Source organism: Castor canadensis, chromosome 4 (assembly GCF_047511655.1).
Source record: "Castor canadensis chromosome 4, mCasCan1.hap1v2, whole genome shotgun sequence".
NCBI classification, from domain to species: Eukaryota; Metazoa; Chordata; class Mammalia; order Rodentia; family Castoridae; genus Castor; species Castor canadensis.
The window spans coordinates 28,342,859-28,356,928 of NC_133389.1; the positions used below are offsets into that span (position 1 = coordinate 28,342,859).

At 37.6% G+C, this 14,070-nt stretch overlaps 1 protein-coding gene across 7 annotated transcripts in view; it reads left to right on the plus strand.

The window, feature by feature from the left end:
* The window catches only part of Smad2 (SMAD family member 2), an 85,353-nt gene extending 76,366 nt beyond the window's left edge, over positions 1 to 8,987 (plus strand). For all 7 annotated transcript variants that reach the window (XM_074069862.1, XM_074069860.1, XM_074069864.1 and 4 more), the window contains one exon: positions 843 to 8,987. In XM_074069862.1, the coding sequence (XP_073925963.1) occupies positions 843 to 966 (124 nt within the window). In that variant the 3' untranslated portion in view covers positions 967 to 8,987. The remainder of the gene's footprint in view (positions 1 to 842) is intronic.
* Positions 8,988 to 14,070: the final 5,083 nt, after the last annotated feature.

Genomic DNA, 14,070 nt, shown 5'->3' on the forward strand with positions numbered 1-14,070 from the left:
AAATTGTCTAGAGCACACTGAAAATCTGAAAGATATAGTGGGATGCTGATATCCTCTGCTACAGAACATCACGCCCTTAGAAATACAATTTTAAACTATATTGGACATGTGTTATTCGTTTGAGATGAGTTGATAATGGATGGACTTTCCTAATGTTTGAAAGGCAAGATGCTGAAGAAACAAAAGTACATTTATTTACTTAGTCTATATAGCAAATAAGATCAAACTAAAATTAGTGCTTAGGAATAACAAGATGGCATGGAGTAGTCTCTTTGTCTAAGTGCTAGATGGTGGTGGTATTTTAATCAGAAACCTGAAAGATGTTGCTAAAGGAAATGTTCACTGACTCTGTAAGGAAAAGTTCAACTCTAGTCCTAATATTCGGTGGTAAGGATTTAGCTTAGGTCAAAATTCTGTTTTGTTTTGATATACTCTACATTTGAAACCTGTTCCATTCAGACTCCATTTGACATTTGAGTGTCTGTTCTGTGGTCAAACAAGTGGGGTGACCATATGTCTGAGTTTGCTTGGGACAGTCTTCCTACTTACATCTCTCCCACTGCCCTGACTGTTAATACTGCCTACTTTTTCTCTCAGAGCTGTCCCATTTTAGGTTATGGTTAAATAATAATGTTAACATACTAATTTTAATTTGAGGAGAAAAGAATGTTTTTATAAATCTTTAAGATAGAACTCATTGGAGTAATTTGACTTAGAAGATCAGTACTTTTTCAAAATAATCAGATATACAAAATTAGTAATTGTTCAAAAGAAACTAGATTTTAGTATATGCAACCTTTAATTTCATAATTTATTTTTATTTTTTGTACTCTTTCAAACAGAAGGCAGACAGTAACAAGTACTCCTTGCTGGATTGAACTTCATCTGAATGGACCTCTACAGTGGTTGGACAAAGTATTAACTCAGATGGGATCCCCTTCAGTGCGTTGCTCAAGCATGTCGTAATGCTTCACCAGTCAAGTCCCATCAAAAGACTTAATGTAACAATTCTTCTGTCATAGTATTTGTGTATGGTCCCCATGGACTGTTTGCTATCCAAAAATTCGAAAGAGAAAACAGCACTTGAGGTCTCATCAATTAAAGCACCTTGTGGAATCTGTTTCCTATATTTGAATATTAGATGGGAAAATTAGTGTCTAGAAATGCCCTCCCAAAAAGGGGGAAGAGAAGATTTAAAGACTTAATGATGTCTTGTTGGGCATAAGACTGAGTGTCCCAAAGGTTTATTAATGACAGTAGTAGTTATGTGTACAGGTAATGTATCATGATCCAGTATTGCAGTATTGTGCTGTTTATCTACATTTTAGTTTGCATAAATGAGATGTGTGCGTGTGCGTGTGTGTGTGTGTGTGCGCGTGCGCTGCTTCTCGACCTAGGCAAGCCTTTATAAAGTTACAGTACCTAATCTGTTATTCCCACTTCTCCGTTATTTTTGTGTGTCTTTTTTAATATATAATATATATATCAAGATTTTCAAATTATCATTTAGAAGCAGATTTTCCTTGTAGAAAAACTAATTTTTCTGCCTTTTACCAAAAATAAACTCTTGGGGGAAGAAAAATGGATTAACTTTTGAAATCCTTGACCTTAATGTGTTCAGTGGAGCTTAACAGTCACTCTTTTTGTGTTTATTTACTGCTAAATCTCATTATGAGGAAACCTTACTGAAAACCTTTCCCAGCCTCTTTTCTTCATCCCGCTTTTGTTCTGATACCAAAACAGTGCCGCGTGACATCATTGCACTGGTAACTGCTGCCGCCAGTAAATTCTGGGTTCATAAAGTTCATATGGCATAAGTCCTTTTGACTTACAACCAGATTTCAACAGATAATAATTGACTTATATAACCCAGCAGTCTATTGAGTTAACCTTCCACTTCATAAAAAATGCACAAGTGGCAGTATAATTGTTTTCAGGGATATGCTAGAAGTATTTCAGTATATTTATCCTTTTTAAACAGCCAATCTAGTAATAAAATACCCCTTTTTAAAAGGTATTTTAAAATATTTCAGCAGCAGATTTTCTGCTCTTTGATTTGAGCAGCTTCATTTGACTTAGTTACCAGGTTGTATTATTGAAACGGACCTTTTGTAAATGTAATTGCTTCTGCATAATATCTAGCGAAGTGATGCTGAGGTATGATCAGCAGATAAGGGCCATCTATTTTTAAAGTATGTTGTATTCAATTTATAAATTGAATGTTATTTTACATAATTATGAACTTAGAATTTTAAAGATTGGGAAAGAAGTCGCTTAGCAGGTTTTTTAGCTTATAATTACCTGCGGTCTGACCTGTTCTTAACTAATCCTGGGTATGTGGTTGACCATACTTTGCTCTGCAGTGAGAGATTCCAGCAGCTCTGTTGGTAGTCTGTTCTGCAGCAGATACTTATGTCTAATGTTGACTCATTGCAGTGTAAACATATCTTCTTGTTTGCATCTCAGTAGAAATGGAAAATAACCACTCCTAATCTCCTTTTCGTGAATTTTCATATTTTTGGAGATAGATACCTTTGGTACTTGTTCTTTGAAACCACATTCACCTATATGTACAGGTATCATTTTCGATACTTTGAGCATTTGGTTATTTTCTATCGGATATTCCCCATTTTCCTATATTTGTGTGTATATATGTGTGTGTGTTCATGTAAATTTGGTATAATAATTTTTTATTCATCCAACAAATATTTATTGTTCACCTGTTATGTGCCAGGAACTTTCTTAGCCTTTGGGTAAAGGTGAACAAGACAGCTCCAGTTCCTGCCTTTGCTGAGACAGCAGTTGATGTAACCTGTAATCATCTTAAGTGTTTATGAAGGAGATAACAGGGTACTGTCTAGAGAATAGCAGATGGGATGCTTCAGGTGGGACATCAAGAAGGCCTCTGAGGACATGATGCTTGAGCTAACGCCTGGCATAGAAGGAGCAAGCCATGTGAAGAGCCAAGGGAGATGAGCACTACTGGCGAAGGGAACAGCATCAAGCGTGAAGGCTCATGCTAAAGGCAACTCACTCTTAGGTGGTCATGCTTTACACAGAAACCTCTACACAGATACAGACTTGACGATCAGAATGGTTCTGCAGTTTATAATATGTTGAAGGTGGCCTTATTTTGTGATAGACTGCTTCGTGTCATCCTCACTAATATATCATCTTCTTCAAACCTTTGCTATAAAAATTTCTTACTTGCACCAGGTCAATACCACTTAATTTAACAACCCTTTCTTAAGCAAATTTTCACCAACTAGTGACCTGCTGTTTGTTTCCAGACTTCCTGTGACCCACTAATTATTACTTCTACTACCAGTCTTGTGATTAGAGTAAGTATTCCAGATGTTACCATTGTCAGGCCTGCTAGAGATACCAGTGGAACCTCTGCCCTTCGTTGGAAGGTTTGATGTACTTGTACCTGATGTTAGGGTACAGTTCTGTGGCGGAGAACAACCTTGGAAGTGGTAGGCGTGGCTAGCAGTTAATCTTGTATTGACATGTCAGGTGAAGTGATGCTAGCTGTGCCATTTCAACCATAGGGCACATCTCCACAATTCAGGGGGATTTTTCTATTCAATATGAAACTGGGACTGAGCTCTTTGAAAACACCTTTTGTATTGAACAGTCAGTTTTATCATGGCAGTGATTACTTTCTGTGAACATGTTTAATGATCATATTTGCATTTCAATGAGATACTCTTTTTCATTCTGTTTTTTTCAACTGTGGCCTAGCTTTTGTTTATCCCTCCCCCTTATAGTGGTGTTTTTTTATTCCAACTGATTGAGTTTCCTCTCTGTTGAATTTTGTCCTGATTTAGTTAGCAATATTATATAGAATTTACTCTCCACAGTATTGTCAGTGTTGTTTGTGAAGCACCCTCAGAACTGAATGGCTATGCTGGCTGTCTGGTGTTTTCTCAAAGACCCTACAGAGGCACTGCAGGGCTGGCCTAGGGCTTGGTGGCTGATGGAGTCTCCACCGACTTTGGTCCAATAAATGGCAGCTTATTTTATGTTGAAGTTTTTTTCTGAAGAAAAAAAAAGTTTCATTGCTTTTTAAAAATAGTTTGAGAAGTCATTAGAACTTATTAGAAAATATAATTGAATTTAGGCCAGTCTTTGGGAGTACTACTAAGTTGTGCTCATTTCATCCCACTTAAAGAAGCTTTCCTGATAAGGTCTGAACCATACCGATTATGCTGACTATACATTATGGTGTACATTCAGTCAGTGAACACATATTGATGCCTGTTGTTTACCCAGTCACTGTGATAGATGTCGAGTAATAAAATGATGCCTAGCATACGGTCCTTGCCCTCAATCAGGGTTTAGACCTGTGGGGGTTTACTGTTGCTCTCAGGACCTGTCGCTTTGCCAGAAAGTAAATCTGCCTAATTTTTCTGGAAAGCTAAATCTAATTCTGTACTGTTACTCTGTGTACTAAGTATATTTGCAGATTATTTAACATCTAGTTAAATTTTTTATCTTAAATCATATGCAGTTTTGTTTCATTCATCTGCCTTTTAAACATTGTCAAATTGTCTCCTTTTTAAAAATTATTTTAATTTCACTTTATTTGTGCCTTTGTTGTCAACTTCATCATGACTTAAAGACTTTGAAAGTGAAAAACAATCAGTCTAATCTCTTGCTAGTTAAAATCCAATAAAAAAGTATATACCCAGTTGGTTTCTCTACCTCTTCTAACAGCTGTCCATATATACCTTTAAAATCTGTTGTTTTTTAAAAAATTACTAAATACTTGGAATATTTATTCTGTATTAGACATCCTCTTCATCTAGGAGTAAGATGGGTTGATAGTGCGATTTAAAATAACAGAAGACAATCTTCACTGTACTTAAAATCTGTTTGTGTGTAGTCTTTGCTATAATAGTGGAACATTCCAATTTGCCCATTTGTGCCCCCCCACCCCATGACATTGATTTCCCCAAGCATCTCTTCAGACAGATGCTCTACCACTTGAGCCATGCCTCCAGTCCTTTTCACCAAGTATCTCTTTAGATAAATCAGTAATCTGTGGAGAAGCATCTTACTCTGATCTAAGGCATTGCTGTTTAGATATATCAAATTATTTCCCATTTTCCTTACCTTCATGTGTTTTACTTTGCTGAATCCTTTGTATTCCTCAACTGGATTTTTGAAATTTTTTTCTTCTCCTGACAATATAATCCAAGTGGTACCTGCTAGCTGCCCTTTCCTCTGTCAACCATGTTCTATTTGTATACATCAGAATGTCTCTCCCTTTTGAACCTTACTGTTACCCAAAAAGGAGGTGCTTTTTGTACACCATGTCCTCACTTCTTTACTAGGAAAGTCAGTATTGTTCATTGGTCTACCCCTTTAATTTTACAGATGGCTTCAGAATTCTATCCAGTTAAATGTCTTTGTGATTGTTAAGTAGCAGATTATCAGATCTTAAGCTATATTTTTTATGAAATTTTCTGGTTATTGGAGCCAGTATTTTCCCTAAAATAGCAGCTGTAGTCCAACTTGGGGCATATTGGATATTTTGTATTTAATACAATGAAGATGATAATGATACACAGTCTCCAGATGTCAGAATCCTGCCATTGAGTTCCTTTTTTACCTTTGCAAGTTTTTGTGAATATCTTGTTTGTTCAAACTACCTTTTGTTTTTGGGGGAGAAGATTGAGGGACAAATTATCTCCTGGGGTGGAATTCCTGTGTTTTGAGCCTCAGCCAGCAAATGTGAGCTGTACTAGATAGTTTCATGATAGCCTTTGTAAGAACTGGTCTCGTGTAATTTCTTGAATACGAACTGTTTTATCTTGGATATTGCAGCTAACTTGATAACAGAACTGCCTCAAACATTTTAGTAGGAAAGTACGTGGTGTGTGGATATGAGTTTATATGCACATATACACTCAGAAAAACTAACAGTTGGGGTCATTTTAACAGTCGTGAATTATTCTGTTGTTTAAATGTCAGATCTCAGTAAAAAGTTACTAATTTGCTTTCAGACATTTTCCTTTCATGACAATCAGTGTAATTTTTTTTTTTTTAAATCTTGCAGAGTCCTAATTTGGCTATTCAGTTAGTACACCATTTTTAGCCATCTTGACAAGAATCATAAGCAAATTCGTCAGCAGCAGGAAAAGCTCTGCCATATAGCCCTTCACTAGGTTATTACTCATTTCGTGGTCTCTGGAATGTACTAACTTAGGGTTAACTTTTTTTTTTTTTTTTAAAGTTAGCATGTGCTCCACTTTAGTTCCTTTCTCTTTCCCCATAAGAATGCTGCTTAACATACCTAGGAAGTAACCACTGTAAGGTCAAGTTCTCCTGTATCTAGTGATAAAAGAAGGTGTTTCAGACGAGATTTTTCTTAGCCGAGCTCAACAGAAATGGATTTCCCAAGGTTCCCTGCATCCCTGACCCACAGAGAACCTGGCTAGAGTAACTTCAGCATCGGTTGGCTTGGTGCCATGAGGCCCAAAGTTTCACTATTGCTTAAGATACAGGATCCCTTGGAAGAGTATGCCCATGATGATAGAGGTTCATTACCTCTACACAGAGGACTACATTTTTTTTAGGGAAAATGGAGTTCTCCCCCTGTCCCAAAAACAAAAACAAAACCCAGCTCTTACCCAAAACTTGCAGTTTTCTCTTTTTGGATGGGAGATGGTAGTTTGCTTTCTATTTCTAATTAAAGATGAGTGTTGAACAATGAAGTCCATCACATATTGATTTAAGGATACAAGTGAACTTTTAAAAATACTTAGATACTACATATTTTCTGTTTCGTAATCAACTGTTCTTTCTCCCTATGACTGTAAAGTTCCTGGCTATTTTTTAGTGTTAGTCACTAGGTAACTCGCCACATTTCTAGTTCTATATTAAGTTCTGCCCTTTACAATACTGTAGCATAAAGTTGGTTCTTAGCATTTGTCTGTAGGAATGAAAGCTTATTGAAGTCTTTGTTCTTCCACTAAATTTTCCTTTTTTCTCCATAAGTCACTAAGAAAATATGTTTGCTTCTTTCATTATTCACATTCTTGGGTTGTTCAAACTAAAAGAAATGTGGGGAGAAAGAATAGGGTACTTTTGTGGTGAATAAATGTCCTGAAGAATGTAGTCATTTGATGGTTTATGTAACTAATCCACACACAGATTAAATCAGGAGAAATAATTATCACACTGTAGCAATTAAGTAATATGCATGATTTTTTAATTTTAAAAAAGCTTTCTTGGCAAAATGCAGAACCCAAATTGGGCATTTCTTACAGACCAACTTTATCTCAGGCTTCATTTTTTGCTTTTTTGACTGACTTTTGAAGCATAAATATTTGTATCCTTTTATTAGTAATAGAGATGCTGTGGCACTAAACATTTTATACAAGAGGGCAAACAAGAAAACTTGTGGTGATGAAGATGAAAGGAAGGCTACAGTCGTTGAACAGATCACAGCACTGGAGGCAAAATTAATATGTTCACATATGACTATTTTTGCCATTTTCCCCCAAGGCCAGCCCTTCTGGTAGAGCACAGTAAAAAGTAATGTGATTCTGGGTCTTTGTAAATATCTCCAGTTGGCCATCTTTTCAATATATGACGTAAGAATGTGGGTAATAGCTGGCATTGAATGTTTTCACCTGAAAAAAAAAATATGAAAAAAGACATACAAAACTGAGTATTCATTGAGCTCTGAAAATCTCAAAAATAATAAGTAAAATACTATATAACTGGACAAAGCCAGAAGAACCTTTGGAAGATTTGTGTGAAAATAGGTTTCAGGAGTATGCTTTGAGGTGCTACCCTTGGTAACTCAGAAATTTGCTTGGTAACTTAGAAATATTCATAAAAAGTTAACACCTGTAAATAAGTTATTTCTGGACTTCATAATCTTTTAGCAAGTTTGGAGGAACTAGCCATTAGCTAAGTGGACTAAAATGTTTTGGGGACTGATTGTGTCCTTAAAAGTAGTCTTATGCTCTTGGACATCCTTTTCTGTAGTAACAGTAAGGGAAGGAATGAGTGATATTCTTAAGGTGACCAACTGCCCTGGCATGCTTGGGACCAAGGGGTTTCCTTGCTGTGGGACTCTCAGACAGGTATGCCATGAAAAGTTGACCACCTTAGGTTCTCTTACAATTTAGCCTCATTTCCTAACATGGCCGTAGTTGCTGCTATGTTCAACTGCTCTGTGGCCATCAACATTTTCGAGATACATGTCTTTCAGTCACTTACTGCTGTGGATGAGACATGGATTTTTGTAACAAGTAATAGCTAAAAGCATCAACATGGTGGTGAGACTTAACGCTTACTGACCCAGATAATGTAACTGGTTGTTTAGTGGAACAGAGAAGGGGCAGCTAAATAGCTGAGTTCTTCAGAATCTGTGCATATGTAAGTGTACGTCAGATGAAATTCAATTTTTCACAGTAAATAACAGAGTGTCGTTTGGATTTCTTTTCTCATGAGGGAAAACATGTCCTTTGAGATCCTGGCCTCTATTGATGTCCCAGTCTGTCCTGCTCAAGAGGCCAGAATGCAGTATTATATTTCTTCTTGGTGAACATTGTATTGAAATTATCAAATGCTGAACTGTTTGTTCTCGAGTCTTAGGTCCTCTTACTCCCAAAGTGCTTACAAGCTAGAACATGGAGCTTGGGAGCTGCGGGTTTTCTAAGATGGCATCAACTTTGTAATGCAATGTGATGGATGTGCACTCTGCTCTTGTTACCCACTGGTAGTCTTTGGTGTCTGCATCCTCTGCGCACTGTGACAGAGACGTTAGATGTGTTCGTAAGCCTTCCTCTTGTAACTGTCAGAAGAACGATGTGATTCCTTTTCATTACTATTAAACAATGAGCTGCGGCTTTCTTACAGCTGGTTTTCAAGTTAAAATTGTGAAATACTGATTTCCTTCCCCCACCCACACCAAATATTTTAGTCTATTTAAAGTATTAAAAAATAGTTCTACTTAAGAAAACATTGCTTAAATGTCCTGTGGTTTCTGGTCGATTTTTATATATATATGTTTGTGTGCTTACACTTCTTACCTTGTTTACTCTACCTGTATCAGCAGTGTTGTCACCAGTGAAAGGTGAGCTGTTCTCCTAGCATTAAAAAAGCCATTTGAGTCATTCACCATGTTGTTATGGGACCAGTTTGAATTTTTTTTTAATGATTTTAATTTAAACTGACCTTTTTTTTTCCCCAAGGAGATCACATTTACATGTCCAGTGCCTAAATTACATGGATACAAAAAAATTGTCATGTATGTCTGATTTATGTAAGTGCAACTTTGTGTTTTGTTTTAAATTTGATATGATGCAAAAAAGCCTGACCTACCCCCTTGCAAGTAGGCCCTGCTTACATAACAGACAAGCACTGTCCTCGTTATGCATTTTAGTTTATTGCATAGCTTGCATATGCCAAATAAGTGGTCAAAGGGATAAGTTCTGTGTTGTATACAACAACAGATTAGAAGGTGAAATTCAAGCTTACTCTAACAATTCACTTTTAGTCAAAAAGCAAATACTTTGTTTTTTAAAGGCCCTGTTGAAAAATACTGGGCAAAACAATCTCACAATTACTTATTGTCGTGAAATAATTTAGAAACTTTAGGTCACCCAGACTTGTTTTGTGCCTTGCAAGAGCTCTGTTTGTGGATGAATCAGTATTGCTCTGGCTAGCAGACTGCTTTCTTGAGACATGCTTTGGAATGCAACAAAAGCTGAAGTGTACTATCCTATTTGACACTGAATGGCCCAGATGCTAGCATAATTTCATCAACATTTTTAATTGGGAGAAAACCTAAAGAGGTTTACTACTAAAATTGCTACAATATGTAACTGTGTACACATTCTTGGCACTTTTCAACCTTGAGGTACAACCTCTCTTCAGTTGACAGATGAGTGGGGAGGTACTTCTCACTTCTCAGCTCACTCTGGGAACATGTTCTGCTGACTATTCTATAGTGGGTGACACTCTCCCTGTATGGGAGGACTTACTGGAGACCCTGGTGGCAGTCATTCCCTATGCTCATCAAGTGGCCAGCAATTAGGAGAGCCGTTACAGAACACGTAGGGCTCTCTTCACTTGGCGTAACTTTTTCTCCTCTTTTTAAAAATAGATTAAAAACCCATAGTGCAGGAAGCAGACATAATGATAGCAATTGATACCATCCAGTGTGGTCACGTAAGCACCGACGTGTCCAGGAGCTAGGGTGAAGACCATGTGCTTGGTTACTCAACATTTGCACCAAGCAGTTACCCAGTTTTCTTTTGGACAGATTTGTCCTTTTCATCAAAATACAATGAAGCCAACCTAAAACTTAGAAGTTCACAGATGGAGAAATTTTTTTATATAAATAACAAAACTCTTCAACTCTTATGCTGCAATGAGTAGGTATGGAGGAAATATTTGTAGAATCAGTTTACCTGATGATTTTATCAAAAATTTCATGCAGCTTTGCACATAGTAGGACTTGTTATATTCTTAAAATGAACCACCACAGATGGTAAGAACATTAAGTCAGTAACAAGTTCAAGGATAAGTTAGCAATAGCTTTAGTATACATTTTAGGAAGCTACATGAGTGTAGGGTGGGTTACTGTTCACCAATCCAAGCCAAAGGCTTTATGCATTATTGCATAAATGAAGTTTGAGATAGAAGTTTGCCCCTTTTTTGTACTGTCTTCAGTAATTTGCATTGCCTGCTTCTGCCCCTATCTTACTGCTGTGTGAGAATACTATTAATGTAAAAGGTTTTAAATTACTTCAGGAGAGAGATGTGATCCAGAGAAAGGTAAAGGTGCAAGTGCAGTGCTTAAGCATTCTTTCAGTTTGGACCTTTGAAGCAGGTCAAAATGAGGTCTTGGAACACTTTTTGCTTTGGGGTCTGAATGTGAGTGAAAGCTGGACGTTACTGAGCTGCTGTCTTGTGAGCAGGAAATTAGCCAGAAGCTGAGTGTGGCACACATCTATAGTCTCAGCATTTGGGAGGCAGAGGTAGGAGGATCCCAAATTTGAGGCCAGCATGAGCTACATAGCAAACACCAGACCAGTGGGCTATATAGCAAGGCTGCCCAAAACCTTTAAAAAAACAACAGCTTAGACAGCTGGGAGGTAAGCTATAGCTGTATGTCTTGGGCTTCATAATCTCCATTTGGTAGCATGAGTATAAATGCCTGCTAATGGCTGAATGAGGGAGGGGAGAAGCTGGGTGTATGTCTTGTCTGTTTTTCTGACAGCAGATCATTGATGGCCAATATGCCACTCATGTTGAACTTCAGCTAAAAATTCATTTACTCTGATTTAAGTCTTAAGGTTCTTTTCGAGAGCTTGTCAATGTTGACTTGTGACTGGCAGTATTTGATCACATTATAAGTGTCATGTAAGTAACATTTTAATACAGTGACCCACTTTTAAGTAGGTATTTGCTGTTTAAAAGTATGTTTGGCTGCCATGGGAAAAACGATTTACACAAGCCTAGTTTATCAAAGTATTTTATAGGAATGTCTAGGCTGCCCTATCATACTGAAAAAAGATTAGTGTCTTTGTTTTACCCAACAACCACAAGCTACTTCATTGTAACTTATAAGTCAAAATGTTGAATAATAGCATGTGGTAGCCCCACATTTTAAGAACATACTTAGCTGGTCATGAACATATTTTCTAAGGATTGAATTTATAGAGATAACTGAATACTTTCATCTGTAACAGAATTAGTGGCCTGTGAAGCACCATGGTTTCTTACTGTGCTCTGAAGTTGTTAAAGAGAGAACTTTCTTCTACAAGCTACATGCAGAAAGGAAGTAAGAGTCAATGGAAAATGCAGTTTTTAAACTCTAAAATGAAAACTCCCAAAAATTTTATACTCCAAAAGTTTAATTTTTAAATAACACATTTTCCTGTTACCATGCAAGTATCCTGACACATATTTGAAATGAAATCAAATATAAGCTAATAAAGTAAAATTGGTAAACTAAATTTTGGTGCTCAGAAGTTCCAACAATTTTGGTAGAATGTGCGACTTATATACCAAAACATCATCTTCATTCCTTGTGCCCTGGTTCCTTTTTTTTTTTTTTCAGCCAGTCTAAGTCTACATAATAAAAGAAACCCTTAGAAAACTCCCTTATCTTAGAATACTTAGTTGATTTGTTTCTATGCTTTTTAAGAACAGAAATTCTAAATGGAGAGACACATGAAAGTCTGGCTTGTCTATTTCATTACTCTTAAGTTTACTTATTTTACAATTTCTATCTGATGTTAAAGCAGTGGGTGTGCCTTTGTTCTAACTAATACTGCCTCCAAGGAGCAAGTAATCTTTAGATTTCACAATTTGCATAGTTAGTGATTGGTTAGAGAGGAGTGTTGAACATAAATTCTTTTAAGATTAAACTGAGAAGTGGCGGAGGACCTAGGTATGTGACTTAGTTTCCATCCTTGTCTGAGTATTTCTCAAGTTTTTAGCAACATGTGAAAGGCTGTTCAAGAATATGAAGATGAAATACTTGAAAACAACACTATAATGATCAAATACTTCAGTTGTCTTGGATGATGGCATAAAAACCCAGTTGCCCTCTTTGGACAAGCTTCTTCAGCTTTTGGTGATTTAGAAAGAATAACCTTTTAGTTATAAACCTTGGTTATCATTTCTGATGCGATGGAAAATACAATTGGACTGTGCCAATTTATGTGGCTTTCGATAAATCATTTCATCAATCAAGTGCCCCCAAGTGGGGAAATTAATTTTTGGAGCAGTGAAGTGGATGAAACGAGAACAGTTGAGTGAGCCCACAAAGTAGGGGCTTGGTATTAATATGGCTGAATCTACACTGTCTGTGGAATACCAGGAGATGGTCACTGAAGGTCTTCACTAATACATCCTCCTGAGAAGAGCAAAAGGGCTGACAAAACTCAGAAAGGTCAAATAAATTAACACTTATGGTGTAGTTATCTATTGGCATAAAAGTATTGCATATCAGCCACCATCCCCCAATGACACGATACTTATGTGCAACAACATTTAGTTTATGAGGTAGACCAGTGATTGTGCTGGAGCCTAGGGCAGTTCTGATCTTGCCTGGTGCACTGGAGAGTTGGCCTCCATTGGAGGGGTTCTGCATTCTTTCCTGTGCCTCTCTGTCAGACTAGCCTAGTGTTTTCGTGGCAGTAGTAAAAAGGGTAGTGGCAACCAAGCCCAACCTCACAAATCCCTTTCATATCTGCTTGCTCCATGTGCCAGCATGGAGTCACATGGCCAGGCACAGAGTGGGAAGTTCTGCAGGGCTCCTGAGCAAAGGGAGAAAACAGGTGAGATGTTGGTGCCCTGGGAGAATCAACTTTCCAGGCCCTTGCTTTGTGCTGACAGTTTTCTGTACTGTTTGCAAGCAAAGAGAAAGATGGGAGAAATGAGAGATCTCAAACTGGGTCTTAATAGTGGCCACTTGGTTCAAAGTGTTTTCAATTCATAAAGCATTAAATAGATGTCTATTTTTACATACTCTTGAAGAGAAGTAAAACCAAGGCAGTGTGTTTTCTAACCAAAGTTCCATCATTGTGGTTGCCCTTGGTTGTCACATACCTGAGAGTTCACACCCTCTGACCTCAGCCTGGTCTTTGCAGAATTGAGGAGTTCACACTTGTCACCAATATAGAAGGAGACATTTGTTCAGAGACCCTCCTCATGATGAGCATTCAGTTTATTAGTGCTGCTGCCAAAACTTTCTGGGATTTCCCCAACACAAAGACGGGGTCTCTGCTGTACTCCTCCTGGCCACGTTTAGAAGCTTGAAGTGCTTAGGCTTTAGCAAGAATAAGACCACCATTGTCTGTGTCCTGTTTGTTACCGGTATCAAGACCCAAAGTGTGAAGCTTCTGCTCCCACGTAGGTAAGAGCTCCCTTCCTCCGTGAGGATGTCCAGGTGCTTAGCAGCCTTGACTTTCATGTGTCCAGCACTCCTTTACCAGCTCTTCAAAGGAGTGAGTGCAGTTCTTAGATATGTGCTTAAATGGCTCCTTTGCCCCACATCCTACAGGGCCCCAAGGCTCCCTTTGACATTCTTGT